This window comes from Tachyglossus aculeatus, chromosome 9 (genome assembly GCF_015852505.1).
Source record: "Tachyglossus aculeatus isolate mTacAcu1 chromosome 9, mTacAcu1.pri, whole genome shotgun sequence".
Classification (NCBI taxonomy): Eukaryota; Metazoa; Chordata; class Mammalia; order Monotremata; family Tachyglossidae; genus Tachyglossus; species Tachyglossus aculeatus.
In genome coordinates, this window is record NC_052074.1 from 21,540,091 (window position 1) to 21,555,211 (window position 15,121).

At 42.5% G+C, this 15,121-nt stretch overlaps 1 protein-coding gene across 2 annotated transcripts in view; it reads right to left on the reverse strand.

Moving 5' to 3' along the window:
* The window catches only part of DZANK1 (double zinc ribbon and ankyrin repeat domains 1), a 64,312-nt gene that overhangs the window by 33,925 nt on the left and 15,266 nt on the right, over positions 1-15,121 (reverse strand). For both annotated transcript variants that reach the window (XM_038751413.1, XM_038751414.1), the window contains exons 3-8: positions 14,397-14,550; positions 10,543-10,660; positions 9,689-9,785; positions 9,268-9,392; positions 7,567-7,652; positions 1,399-1,516 (exon numbers count right to left, since the gene is read on the reverse strand). In XM_038751413.1, coding sequence (XP_038607341.1) covers positions 1,399-1,516; positions 7,567-7,652; positions 9,268-9,392; positions 9,689-9,785; positions 10,543-10,660; positions 14,397-14,550 — 698 coding nt within the window. The remainder of the gene's footprint in view (positions 1-1,398; positions 1,517-7,566; positions 7,653-9,267; positions 9,393-9,688; positions 9,786-10,542; positions 10,661-14,396; positions 14,551-15,121) is intronic.

Sequence of the window (15,121 nt, forward strand, 5' to 3'; positions counted from 1 at the left end):
ATTCAGGGAAGGATGTGTGACTTGTTCTTTGGCTGAAACTCTAGCCCCCAGGGCTCCTTACTCAGGATCCCATATCCTGACCATGGGAAGCTCAGGAAAGGTTTTCAAACTTCAGTTAGACAATTCTTTTTGGGGTCACTACCAATCAAATACACTGCAGTCTGTGATGAAGCAGGACTGATAAGCCACCCCAATCAAAGGAAAAATATCAGGAATGAGGTAGCGGAGTTAGACAGATTTTCAGTGCCATAAGAGGACAATCTTACAGTCTATCCCTCAAAATCCCAATTCCACCTCCTTGAAGCCTCCTCCTGCTCATACGTCTCGCCTATTTATTGCCGTGCACTGACTCTCCCACTCCTTCAAATTCTCTCCAAGTCTGTACCTGAGCTGCTATCATTAAACCCACCAGTTTTAGGCTTCTGGCGGGGAGAAAGTGTGAGTGGGGTGAGGTTACAGAGGAATCAGAGAAGGTTGGATGGAGAGAAGCTGGGGCTGGGTTTTGACCAGGAGGCAGTCCAGGTAAGCTGGAAGGCAAAGGTCAGGCTAGATATTTCTGCGCCCAAAGTCACACTTTACATACAGCAGGAATAAAAACTAGGCCTTCTACTCCCATTACTATTATTATCATCACTATAAATGGGCTCAAGGGCTCAACCCAGGCAGGAGCTGAGAGAAGTCTCAGTACAGATCCAGATTGTCAGTCCAAAAGCAGACATGCCCAAAAACAAATGTCTAATTTTTGGTAGAACAGTTCAATCTAAACGTACGTGGGGAGTTAAGTGAGCTTTGATAGAGAAGAAAGTGATTGTGATTGTCAAAATACAAAATGAACGGTTAAACTGACACCAAATACTGCCCACATGTAATTAACCTGCTTGAGGAAAAAATTTCGAATCAAGCGTCCAATTATGATCTCAAATATACAGATGAAAGTTAATATGTTGCTTATGACATCAGTTGCTGCTCCCCTGCAGTAAATTATTGTATAGACAGGTAGGTGAATGATTTAGGCTTCTCATGCATATTTCCTGTGAATTTCTCTTCACTGAACCTGCACTATGCACAACAGTCTGTGTTGAAAATGTCTGGGTTGAAAAATCTTTGTTTTTCCAGGAATGTCTGAATTTTTAAAAAGAACATTGAGATCTGGGAGTGACATTTCAACCCTTTCCTTAGTCACTTGGGAACACAAAGAAAACAAAGCAATGGAAAGTATTCAAGCATCTGCTATCATTAGGCAGCGTGAAGAGTAGAATGACACCAAGAACAGGTTTTTCCAAGCCCAGGTATGAGGAACCTATAGGGTCTCAGTATTAAGTGATTTGGTTTGCTGAGGCTTTATAAAGAGCAGCTCCAGCGCTTTGGAAGCTGGAGTTTAAAGTTTTCTTAGCTGACCTGAGCTTCTTCCAGGGGAAGGAGGTGTTGACTCAGAGCGGGTGGGACAGGAGAGCCGCATTCTTGACAGAACCGAGCAAAGGGATCAGACGGGCGAGGAGCTAAACAACGGGAACACCTAAAACACAATTAACGGACTGAATATACAGTCTTTACATTGAGTATTAAGACAGAAAGAAACCGGAAAGAACAGGGGGAAGTTTTTAATTTCACTTTGCTGCTCGGGAAACCTGGCAGGAAAAGTTTCCAATAGCACACAAACTAGGAATTAGGCTTCTGGATTACAGGAATACAAAACTGCCATTTCTTTTCCACCCTGGTAACCCTCAATAAGCCACTGGAGGAATAGATGACCCGACGTGTCTATCCAGTAACCTTACTAGCTCATCTCCTCCTCTCTCACCATAGATTGGAGTATATGTAAATAACTCCCGAACCCAGTTGGGCAAAGACAGCGTAAATCTGACTCTGCATAAAAATAAATTCCTACTGCTCCTGAATAGAAAATAAGGCATAGGATAAAAGAGAATGTATTTGCCATTATCTTTTGTAACGGATGAAGGCTCTGCCAATGGAATCTTTTCCCATACCTTTACTATGACTATGGGTTGAGCAGTCCCAACCTCTAGGAATACATGTAATACAATTACCTTGTTTCTACCCTTATGCTTAGAAGGGTGCCTGGCGCATAGTAAGTACTTAACAAATACCACTAAAAAAAGGCTGACAATTAGAACAGGATCACAGAGTTATGGTTTTCCACACAATTCTTGCACTGAGATGTTGGGAGGGTTGTGTAAAAAGCACAATTAGTTCTCCAGGAGCAATAGGGAAGACCAAAGTAGCAGAAAGCAAGAACAGACTTTTCACGTTGTTGTTGAGCATCCTCTTGTGGTCATTTTCTGCTTACATCAAGAGAGGGGAGCAGGAAAAAAGGAAAGGTCCCGTTGTTCATTGCCTAGAACGAGGAGCTTGGTTTAATTTAAGGCTATGGACTCAGATTTGTGAAATTATAAAGACAGAAAAGTAATATTGGTCAGAGAAATTCTCCTATGTTGCCTGGAACATAGGAGAACATACTGCCCAGCCCGCACCCTCCGCTCCTCCACCACTAATCTCCTCACTGTACCTCGCTCTCGCCTGTCCCGCCATCGACCCCCGGCCCACGTCATCCCCCGGGCCTGGAATGCCCTCCCTCTGCCCATCCGCCAAGCTAGCTCTCTTCCTCCCTTCAAGGCCCTGCTGAGAGCTCACCTCCTCCAGGAGGCCTTCCCAGACTGAGCCCCTTCTTTCCTCTCCCCTCGTCCCCCTCTCCATCCCCCCGTCTTACCTCCTTCCCTTCCCCACAGCACCTGTATATATGTATATATGGTTGTACATATTTCTTACTCTATTTATTTATTTATTTATTTTACTTGTACATTTCTATCCTACTTATTTTATTTTGTTGGTATGTTTGGTTCTGTTCTCTGTCTCCCCCTTTTAGACTGTGAGCCCACTGTTGGGTAGGGACTGTCTCTATGTGATGCCAATTTGTACTTCCCAAGCGCTTAGTACAGTGCTCTGCACATAGTAAGCGCTCAATAAATACGATTGATTGATTGATTGATTGATTGGAAATCAAAGAAGTTTAATAAATTGAAAACCTGTCTTCGATACCTATTTTCCTCAGGCTTTTCATGCTGATTTTCTTTAATAAAGCACACTACGCATGAATTTCAGTCTTGCTTTCTTCCAGTTACATTATTTTGCTCATTTGCTTTCTTTCATCTACTGGCTCCCAAGAAATATTCATCCCGAAGAGCTGAGAGTTCCTGCCTTATTGTTTCCCTCGGCCCCATTAGTTACATACCAGACATGCTATAAAATATTTGAGAATTGAGGATTATACAACTAGCATCATTTTTGCTAAAATACAACAACATTATTCCTTGTCTACATTGTAAACATCAGTCCTGTCACGATGGCCTCTATGGTTTAAATCTGAAACATCCAACTTGTGCTTCCCAAGCACTTAGGACAGTGCTCTGCACACAGTAAGCACTCAGTACAATTGATTGATTGATAAACCCGTTAGGTAATGAGAAGGTTCAGAGACAATATGCTCTTCAATATATTTCTGAGTACAAAGGTTCAGAGACAATACGCTCTTCAATATATTTCCGAGTACACAACTATAACGCAGAATGTCCAGCAGACTCAAAAGACTAGCACTAACCATGCCCACAAAAAGCAGGGGCGATGAGGGGCCAAGAACCAGTTGCCTATGACTGCCAGATGAATAATGCCACTGAAAGAGTAGAATCTAATTTCAAGAGGGTACTATTTTACGGTAGTCTAGCAGAAATACCTCTTTCCCCCTATCATCATTCCCAATTCCTGTTGGGGCTCCTTTTCCTCCTCAGTCATCCCTACTCTGCTCACAGCCAAACTCTTTTCCCAGGGATTAGCTCTCTACTACTCTTTTCTCCAGCTATCCCAAAAGCTCTCAGGTCCTCTTTCCTCTCTTCTACTGCTCTTTCTTCTCCCTTACCTTGGTCCTGATCCTACCATTTTCAAGGCCCGGTCAATCTCCGATCCATCTCTAAGACAATCAGAGCACTTGGCCATGCTGCCCAGATGAAGACAACGTCTTCATACTGACAAGAAACATTGGGGTGGGTTTGGTACACGTCATTTTCTAAGTTACTCCTAATGAGAAGGCAATACTCACAGCTCTGGGTAGGAACGTTTACAGAAAATGTTTTACATTTTGGCTCAGCCGTAAAGATACCATAGTTGGGAGCAGAACAAGAGCTGGTCAGCTGCCCCAGGCACCACCTGGGAGAGAAGCACAGAAGGGGTGAATACCTCATCCTGATCAAGTCTAAGGGCCCTGTAGCATTAAGACTTTAAGAAATAGAGAGCAAACCTGCCTGCCTCCCTTCCTCCCAGGAGGTGAGAGGATGAAGAAGTTCTGTCCCTCAGATGCCCACTCTGGTTTGGACTCGTCCTTAGGAACAGAGCAGAGGGGATACCACGCTGTTAATATCAGACGTCAGTTTTCCTCTCACTTTCCCATCCCGGCTGAGGATGCAGGGACTTAAAATCAGCATCTTCGCCACCAACCATGAATATTGGCAATTAAAAAATAGGAAAGCAGACCAGTATTTGTAAGGGTAACATTCTAATAAAATGAAATCTGAATTATGCAATCGTATATGGGTTGAATGTGAAAGCCAACAGGGTGTTGAATGTTCTGGTAAGAAAACACCACTGCATGGAGCCTCCCATTTTTTGGATTTCCTCCGAGGCTGTACAGCCCCTTTCTCCCAGTGATCTCCCAGTATTGGTGGCTAAAAACCACCAAGTTTTTTTGTCTCTTCCCCCAGCCAAGCCCAGTTGGGCTCTTTTCCATACCATATCTTTTCTTTTCCCTGCTCTGTATCTGGAATCGGGGATGGAACTAAAGGAAGCAGGTGTGCCTGGCCATGTATTACCAGTGGGTCCCTATATATTTGAGTCTAAATGTGAGTGCAAACATGCATATGCAGGTGAGTGGGTCTGGGTGTCTAAACATGGGTGTATGCATATCTAAACATGCTTCTAAAACACTACCATACAAATAACTTTCATCTACCAAAGTCCTTTCAACATTTTTTACAGGGAATTTCCACTGGGTAATATCACTCTTTTACATTATGTGGCCATGTACGGAGGAGCACTGTGACTCAGTGGAAAGAGCACACGCTTGGGAGTCAGAGGATGTGGGTTATAATCCCAGCTCTGCCACTTGTCTGCTGTGTGACCTTGGGCAACCCACTTAACTTCTCTGTGCCTCAGTTACCGCATCTGTAAAACAAGGATTCAGACTGAGGGACAAGCTGATTACCTTGTATCTACCCCAGTGCTTAGAACAGTGCTCTGCACATGGTAAGCGCTTAACAAATACATTATATATAAATGATTTCTACTCATGCTTTTGAAATTTTAAATGTATATAATCCTCTGTACAGTTAGATGAAACCCACAGACACTGTGTCTACACATGCAGAGAAGGAGCGTGACAGTGGAAACAGCACAGGCTTGGGAGTCAGAGGTCGTGGGTTCTAACCCCAGCTCTGCCACTTGACAGCTGTGTGACCTTGGGCAAGTCACTTAACTTCTCTGTGCCTCAGTTACCTCATCTGTAAAATGTGGATGAAGACTGTGAGCCCCACGTGGGGACAACCTGATTACCTTGTACCAATCCCAGTGCTTAGAACAATGCTTGGCACTTGAATACCAACACTATTACTACGATTATTACATGTAAGTGATATAGATAATATAAGCCTCCTGAAGACCACTTATCTAGTCATTTTAAGAAAAGACCTTATTTACCTTGAAATATCTGGAAAACTCAGCCAATGTATATTTTAGTACTCCAGTATTCAGATAACTGTTATGCTTATATTCAAGTAGTGATAGAGCTTGTGCTGTCATGGCACAAATGAGTTACAGTGCACTAACTGCTCAGGTGATTCAGTTACATTTCTACTGTGCAGAAACCCCACATTTCACTAGCGATAACACATGTGATGTTGGCAGCCTGCCTTCCCAGACCCTAGCACCTGACGGAGGCACACACTGCCTCTGAGCTAAGCAGATGACAAGATGGTGCCTTGGGAGCTCTTACTTGCAAACTGGGAAGCTCTGGTCACACTCGCAGCTCCTCGTGCAAATGGCTGGCACCTGATCAATCCAACAGAAAGGAGGGAATGTCGCGGAACGGGTTGCCCCCACCAAGAAAAAGGGATGTCAGGGTGTAGGAGTGGACTGTATATATGTATATATGTTTGTACATATTTATTACTCTATTTATGTATTTATTTATTTTACTTGTACATACCTATTCTATTTATTTTATTTTGTTAGTATGTTTGGTTTTGTCTCCCCCTTTTAGACTGTGAGCCCACTGTTGGGTAGGGACTGTCTCTATATGTTGCCAATTTGTACTTTCCAAGAGCTTATTACAGTGCTCTGCACACAGTAAGCGCTCAGTAGATACGATTGATGATGATGATGATGATGGACTGGGGCCATACCTTCCCCCTTAATACCTTTGATCCCATTCCCCTATCACCACTCTGAACCCTTACTTCCCCTCTCTATCCTTTCCTTCTCCCTCTACCTTGGTCCAATCTCACTATGAACCTCTTTCCCCAAACTTCAATCTCTTCATAGATTTATTTTTTGTTGCTTTTGAATATTAGGTTTTAGTTTAAGTCTTGTCATCTATGTTTGTCTCACCAGTGTCTCTACAGTCAAATCATAGAGCTAGCCAGCAGGGACTACATGGAGGTAGCAAACTCCTTGGGCAATCTCACGGTGCCCTAGTGTGAAGCACCGAAAGAATCCTACCCAAGATGTAAAATGTCCTAAGCACTGAGTGCCCAACCCCTGAAAATAACAGAAATGCCCCAGATACCTAAAGTACTTATGACATTCGGAATGATGTGTTTTTCATTATCTTTGAGAGATTAATATGATCTCATCCTGAAATGTAATAGGCGGGGGCACTTGTTTAGAATGACTATTTCCTTTGGCAGCTGGTTTAAAACAAACATCTCAAAATATGAGAGCAAAAACTGAGTTTGGGGATGCTGACGGTTTCAACCTCAGGGGGCTGGGGTAGGTAGAGAATAGAGGAGAGCATGAGTCTCAGGAGACCCCTACTTTGGCCAGTGTGGTATACAGGGTGAGTGTGGAGATAGAGGGGAATAGGGACCCATCAGCCTTCCACGGTCCCTGGTGGATGGTGGAAATGGATCAGAAGATGGATTGAAGGCAGCAGCCTGCTTTCCCGCAGGAGCCATCAGGCAAGGCTCCATGGATGCCGTTTGTCCTCACGGCACTCCAACTGGTGGGATTCTCATCCAGTGGGAATGCTGCTTCATGGGGACAGTTATCTATGAGCATCATGGTACCATCCATATTACACTACTGCTAACCTGGCTAATTTTCATTCAAAATTTAAGCACTCAGTAACCTAAAGCTACTTAAACCCACTTAATGTTACCAAAGTTCACTTAAACCAACCCACCCACCAATAATGTCTCTCTTAAGCCTCATTTGAATTCACAATGTCCACTGTTTAGTGCATAACTACTACATATTCCTCCAAGAATAAGAGAAATAGAGTCTTACTTGAGAAAGTCAGCTTCCCTTGGAACTCTGGCGGCTTGGGTCCTAATCAAACTTTTCCTGCTGGTCATGTCTGTAGGACTAGTGAACTAAAATAAAGGAAGCTTTTAGTGTAATCCCAAAATCACTACGCAAAGTGTTTAACAAGGTAATTCCACCATAATCATCCTCCATTTAATGTTTACTCCTATTATTGTTTTCATTCGTTCATTTTAAATGCTCCAGCCTAAGGTCAAAAATAATTCTAGTTCCAAGCAATACATCAAGAACTAAAAAAAATTCCACTAGCGTATGGTTAATGAGTTGTATACTTCAATTTCATATCCATAAATGAGGGGTTTTACATTCAGATAATTAAGATCATGCCCTCCCACCCCCAACAAAGCCACCACCACCACCATCATCATCATCAATCGCATTTATTGAGCGCTGTGTGCAGAGCACTGTACTAAGCGCTTGGGAAGTACAAGTTGGCAACATAGAGTGTTGGCCACCAGCACTCTTGCCTCCACCCTCACCATAACCACCTGGGCCATGGGCTTTTTGCAGCTCAGATCCTCACAGCAGGCAGCACCCTGCACTTTCCCAGCAATGACTAGAAACATGTTCATAGGGACTCCGCTGGAAAGCTACAGGACGCTTCCAGGAATAGGCCAGATCAAACATGGTGATGTGAGTGATGGTGGCAGGAAAGAAAAGGAAGAGGAAAAAGCTGAGCAGCCTCTCTGCAACTCCTTCACTTCCCTTCTGGCCTACTACCACCATTACCACCACCTTGCCCCAAGTGGAACCTTTATGGGCAGCACCAGAGAAACCCCCAAAACAGTGATTACTCCACCTGCTGCAGTATGTCTGATAGTCAAGTCTGGAGACCACTAGCAGAGGAAGGAGGCTATTGTTGTAATTATTTTGACCTCTCCTAGAGTCAAACGAATTGCTGAAGTGAGGCAATACTGCCATCCTTTTATTATCCAGAAACTCTTCCCAGTGGCCTTATCTGGTGAGTCAGAGCACGTTCATCACCAGAAACCAACAACTGGAGAGTTGATCGATGGCCAAATAACGACCACGGGACAACAGCATAACATCCTGAACTGCAGAGTGCGCAGGGAAGCTCAGCAGACTTTCTGTTCCAGCCAAGGTGCATTCAATCAACGGGATTCATTCAGAACTTTCTGCACACAAAGCACTGTAGTGAGATGGTTGACATTGCCCCTGTCCACCAGGAGCTTACAGTTTAGAAGACTCCAAGATGAGCTACTCCCTCCTGACCTGGAGACCACGTGAGGGCCAGAATAGTTCCAGGGCTTCCTACCGAGAGTGTTTCTAAAGGCTGAGAAAATTTCTGAAGGATCCAAGAAGATCCTTTATTCTTCTCCAAACCTCTAGAAGCCTACTGAAGCTGAGATAAGATCCGGAACTCTCTCAACTCCTTGAGAACCCCCGACAAGGCTGGTTTGCCCCGGTCGAGGTTTCCCCTAGAGCCAATCAATACTATTGGAATTTCCCCAAAGCTTCAACGGGGTTTCAGAGAACCCTCTGTTCCACCAACTTGCAATGGTAACTTTGCCAATGACTTCTTGATTATGCTTAAGTATATGAAAACTCAACTCAACCAAAATGAGGAAGAACAAACGTGTTTTCTGACAAAGAGCTCACGTTCTTACAATATCTCAGCAGTATCCTATTTCATTTTACTTTTACCTGCACCTGGTGAGTGGATGATGCAGAGACTAAATCTTCTTGGAAATCGGAGACTTCCATGGGATCTTTTGAGAAATATAGATCTTTCAGGATTTTGAGGTCAGATTTCTGGTCTACTCTGCCATCTAAAATGACAACAAAATGTCATTCCTTAAACAGCCCAAATTTACATAGAGCTACACATTTTTCACTGTTGGCCAATCTTTAATAAAAGACCAGCACTATAATAATTTTTAAAGGGTCAATAAATCTTTGCATATCATAAATTAAATGAACATGATCTTGTAAATCAAGAAATCGACCATCCTCTCCTTTCTAAACATCCTCGCCTCCTTCTCCCAGGGAATAATTCTATTGCAACGAGTTTCAAACACCAGCTCTGGCCTTCATTAGTAGCGTGCCATTCTGTGTCATATCATACCTTGAAACTTTGGAAATGTTACATTATAGTCAGGTTTGCTTCCCACATCTATGTCTGCCCTTCTCTGTTTTGGGCCAGGATGTCCATCTCTCAACTCCTAAGAATTAAGATTCCGTATCAGTTATATCATATGTGGTTAACGCTTTAGAATTTAGAATTAAGGTTATGATAAGTGCCAATTGAGCACTTTCTGAGTACAGAGCACTGTACTAAGCACTTGGGAGAGTACAACAAAGCTAATAGACACATTACCTGCCCATAAGGAGCTTACCTGCTATCTGATAAGGTGATTTACTTCTGTTCTACAAGTCACTTAATTAGAACTGGTTTATAGTCCTATGAAGCAGAGATCAGCAGTCTATGTTTTATGAGCCATAACTAGCTCTGCTTCGAACCAAACATGGCCCTGGAGCTGGGGAGGGTAGGTAAAGGACGGGAAAAGGGTAGACGGAGAGGGAAGAGTCATTCAAGCCCACTCCCCAAGGCTTCAGGCTTTGTGAAGGGGGCCCCCCTAAACAACTCACAACAAGCAGGCTAATACTGACACTAATATGACTGCTGCATAAAATTTTGAATTCCCTTCTATCTAAGAAATTGTTTTTCTATTGGAATTTTATAACCTCAGTGAAATGTTTTTAAGACTATATCAATTTTTGCTTCAGTTAGGAGGAGATCTATAAAAACAAATTCAAGCTTTTGGAAGGGCAAAACCGATATCCTTAAAATACTAAAAAGCTTAAAGGGAAATTACAAATTGCTGATTATGGATTACTACATACTTCAGTATCAGAAAATCTTGAAAGTTTTTTTGGCAGCTTAAGCACAAAAAAATCACTACCCGAACTGCAGTGTACCTGCTTTGAAAGATCTTTAAGGAAATTCTCGTCATTATCTTCATCAGAAGAGACCACACTTGGTGACTTGTAGTCTACCAGAAACGTCTTTGTGACAATGCCACTCTCTTTGCAGGTTCTGAAAATAACCAAAAATCATAATGACATTTATGCCCTTACTAGATGCCAAGCACTGGGGAAGATACAGGATAATCAGATTGGACAGGGTCCCTGTCCAACATGAGGTTCTCAGACCAAGAGGGAGGGAGGACAGGTACTTTATCCCCATTTTACAGATGAAGAAACAAAGGCACAGAAAAGTGACTACCCAAGGTCAGGAAGAAGGCAAATGGTAGTACTGGGATTAAACCTGGGTCTGCTGATTCTCAGTCCAGTGCTCTTTCCACTTGGCCATGCTGCCTCCCTAAACAAGACACTTGCTCACTTACATAGGTTTACAGGTAAGAATTTAAATCGGGAGCAAAGATGAGTCTACTATATAAAGTCTGTAATCTACCTGTTCGATTTACTATTGAAGTGACAAGATCATATCTTAGGGGGCCACAGACCCCACAGTTTTTTGAGGTAGACTCCCAGACTTGCCAATCCCAGATCTCCAAAACGATCTGAGAGTTTCCAACCAGGACTGCAATGACCCCAAATGATGGTTTTCTGGACTAATTGCTCTTTGAACAAAGAACAACCCCCAGGACCCACTGGGTCACTGGGTCCTACATAACTGTCACTTGTCTTGCACCTTCGGGATTCTGCCCAGACGCTAGTATTGTCCACTTGATCCATACTGCCACCATCCTAGACTCCTTACATGCCTCCTCTGTCCAGTTCTGCCTCTACTTTGGAAGTAGAGGGACTGTGGCACCAGTGAAAGAACAGACCCAATGGTCCAGGCAAAGGATCAGGTGCTGAGTAGTAAGAGCTGCTATCCTAAAATAGCAAAGGTTAGGATGACACCAAAGAGAGAAAGGTGGGGTGGGGTAGGAGGGCTAAAAAAAGTAAATAAATAGGAATTATAAGAGTGGTGGTCATGTGAAATATCCTGCTTCTCCTGCATAAGTCCAACATGAAGGTCACAGTTCAATCATACAGACATGCACTTTATCCCTTCTAGCCATCTCTTTCCCTTGCCATTATTTTTTCTGGTGCTGCTATTGAAAACGGGACTAGAAACCAACAGTTACCAATGCTTGGCTACAAAACTCATTTATTTTATGTCCTGAATACTCCAGTGTCAAAGAGTCAAATTGACATCCCTGTGAGATGACGGTAAAAATCACATAAATGAGTATATGGCCCAGATATATTCATCTGTTTCCATTTTCCCAATTCTTTTAGTTTTGACTAAACTTAATTCCAGAGTCATTAAATATTTTGTTAAATTGGTTCAACCCTGCTAGGTTTTTCCTATAAGGAATCGTTGGGAAATCGTTGGGAACTTATTTTAATGTAATATGGTCTTTACATACCACAATTATTTTTTAATCACATCTTTTCATAAGCCTTGGAGGCACCCCAAACTACCCCATAATTTGAAGTATGACACTTAAGGCTACTTAATCAACATAATTTGCTCAACTAATTCTTCTTGAGACAGTACTATGTACATGATCTTCCAACACTGTAATGAATCATAAATCAAACACACAAATCTCCCCACCCCCAAAATGATAACCTCCAAACATTTACTACTATCTATGGATTATACAATCTTTATACAATGATTTGTATAAAGAACACCCTTTCACAATGATTTTGTGTTTTCATCTTTCCTTTCGCGTCTATCGCCATTCCTCTCTTCTTGCCTTATTCTCAGATGATGAGCTCCTCGGGGAACCAGAGACTTTCTAATTCTCATCTACGTATTTTTCCCCAGTGCTTAGTTCAGTGCTTTACACCGAGTAGGCACCTAATAAATACCACCACTACTGCTACTTGAGCCTTATGCGGTATTGACTCTTCAGTTAGTGGTTTCTACTAGGCATAAATGGTTAATCCATGAATCTGAGGACTTTATTTGTGAGTTAACTGTTTACAGTGAATGCTATGTGAAAGGACCTATATGAAAGGACCTATATAGCATTCAAACAGGCCTACCTTTTAACCCCCTTAGGTTCAGCTAAAAGCTGGCTTGATTATTGGTTAAAAATGTTAGTTTAATGAAAACTAATAGTAAAAGAACAAAATGGCCCACTCCTAAAAAACAGTCTGTAAAGCTATCTGATTCTAAGTCAGCTTGACCGTGTTTTAGAAGTTGTCAAAGGCTGGGATACTGATAGAACAGAATTAACGAGCTGAGTTCTTCTCTTTTTTTTTTTACTGGCATTTATTAATGCCAGTATATATGTATATATGTTTGTACATATTTATTACTCTATTTATTTATTTTACTTGTTACCTATCTATTCTATTTATTTTATTTTGTTAGTATGTTTGGTTTTGTTCTGTGTCTCCCCCTTCTAGACTGTGAGCCCACTGTTGGGTAGGAACTGTCTCTATATGTTGCCAGCTTGTACTTCCCAAGCGCTTAGCACAGTGCTCTGCACACAGTAAGTGCTCAATAAATACGATTGATTGATTGATTAAGCGCTTACTATGTGCAAAGCACTGTTCTAAGCGCTGGAGCTGATCAAGTTGTCCCCCGGGGGGCTCAAAGTCTTCATCCCCATTTTACAGATGAGGTAACTGAGGCCCAGAGAAGTTAAGTGCCTTGCCCAAGGTCACACAGCTGACAATTGGCGAAGCCAGGATTTGAACCCATGACCTCTGACTCCACAGCCTGTGCTCTTTCCATTGAGCCACGCTGCTTCTCCAGCCTCTTCAGCACAAGAGGCTAAATGTTTTATGGCATTTGTTAAACACTATGTGTCAAACTCTTTCAGGCTCTGGGGTAGAAACAAATGAATTAGTTTGGACACAGCCCCTGCCCCGCATGGGGCTCACAGTCTAAGTAGGAGGGAGAACAGGAGAACTAAGGCACAGAGAAGTTACGTGACTTGCCCAAGGTCACAAAGCAAGCATTTTGCGGAGCCGAGATTAGAACCCAGGCTCTCTGAATCCCAGGCCCGTGCTCTCTCCACTTCGCCATGCGTTGCTTCTCACGTGCAATAAGCAGCCGCAGCCAGTCCAGTAGGATGATTAGGCTTTATCATCATCATCAATTGTATTTATTGAGCGCTTACTGTGTGCAGAGCACTGTACTAAGCGCTTGGGAAGTACAAGTTGGCAACATATAGAGACGGTCCCTACCCAACGGGTAGACTGCTCACAGTCTAAAAGGTAATGTTGGTATTTGTTAAGCACATACTATGTGCAAAGCACTGTTCTAAGTGCTGGGGGGGAATACAAGGAGATGAGGTTGTCCCATGTGGGGCTCACAGTCTTAATCCCCATTTTACAGATGAGGGAACTGAGGCCCAGAGAAGTGAAGTGACTCGCCCAAGGTCACACAGCAGACACGTGGGGGAGGTGGGATTCAAACCCATGACCTCTGACTCCCAAGCCCGCGCTCTTTCCACTGAGCCACGCTGCTTGGAGATAGTCATGTTCAAAGAAGTCCACCTACAGACCAGGCTGACAGAGGCAGCACTTTGCCTCCTCCTTCTTCTATAGAAAAATTATCCTTTAAAGGAAAACATTGCTGAACCGGGTTCTATAGACAAGGGCACAGGACATTCCTCAATCATTAATGATGAAATTGGGAGTGCCAACCATGGTCAGTTACTGTTTGGGTTTAAACCAACCAATCTAAAGGTGCAACTAGCCAAAAACAATCAAAAAACCTCCGAAATATGTAATTTCACAGTCAAAACTAATTAGTATGAATAAGGGTGACAATAAGCACTGTTATATTAACTTACCTTGTGACTGCCATTGCTTTAATCAATATTTTACCATCAGGCAAAGTGATTGGTCCTGAATACTTAAAAGTATTATTTTCACCATAGCCAGCTCTCTTTAGGAGCTCTGGTTTGCTTCCATCCAAGGTGTAGTATATGCTGACATCAGGGGTGTCTGGAAATTATGAATGAAATAATGATCATCGATATTGACCCTCGATTTAAATAATTCGCAGGTGGTAGCTAGTACCTCTTTTTTAAGAATGCCACACAACATTTTTTTCACCTCCCGCTTGAAACCCCCACCTTCTCATGGAAACTCTAATAAATTTCTATTTTTCACAGGTGTAATAAATAAACAAGTTTGGAACAGTAAAGGGGCATTTTAAAATTACATTTTTGTCACATATAAATCTTTAAATTGTTCGTATGCCAAATACTTCCTCTCCCAGATAAAATGTAGTTGGTCAGTTTAAGAAATGCCAATATGGTCTGAAAGTCTTTCAAGCCTAAACAATTCAATTCACTTGCCATCCACAGGTCCCACTCCTATTTTTAGCCTCTGCCTTTAAAAGAAAAGTTGCCATCCATGTCAACTATCACTGGGATCAAAACAGAAAATATTCAGAAAACCTTCAAGATACAAAGTATTGCATTTCCAAACTAAATGCAAGTTTTTCATTTTTTACTTTCTGAACAGTATATGAGGCAGTTCTACAAACTAGAGAACAGTACCACATGCCAGA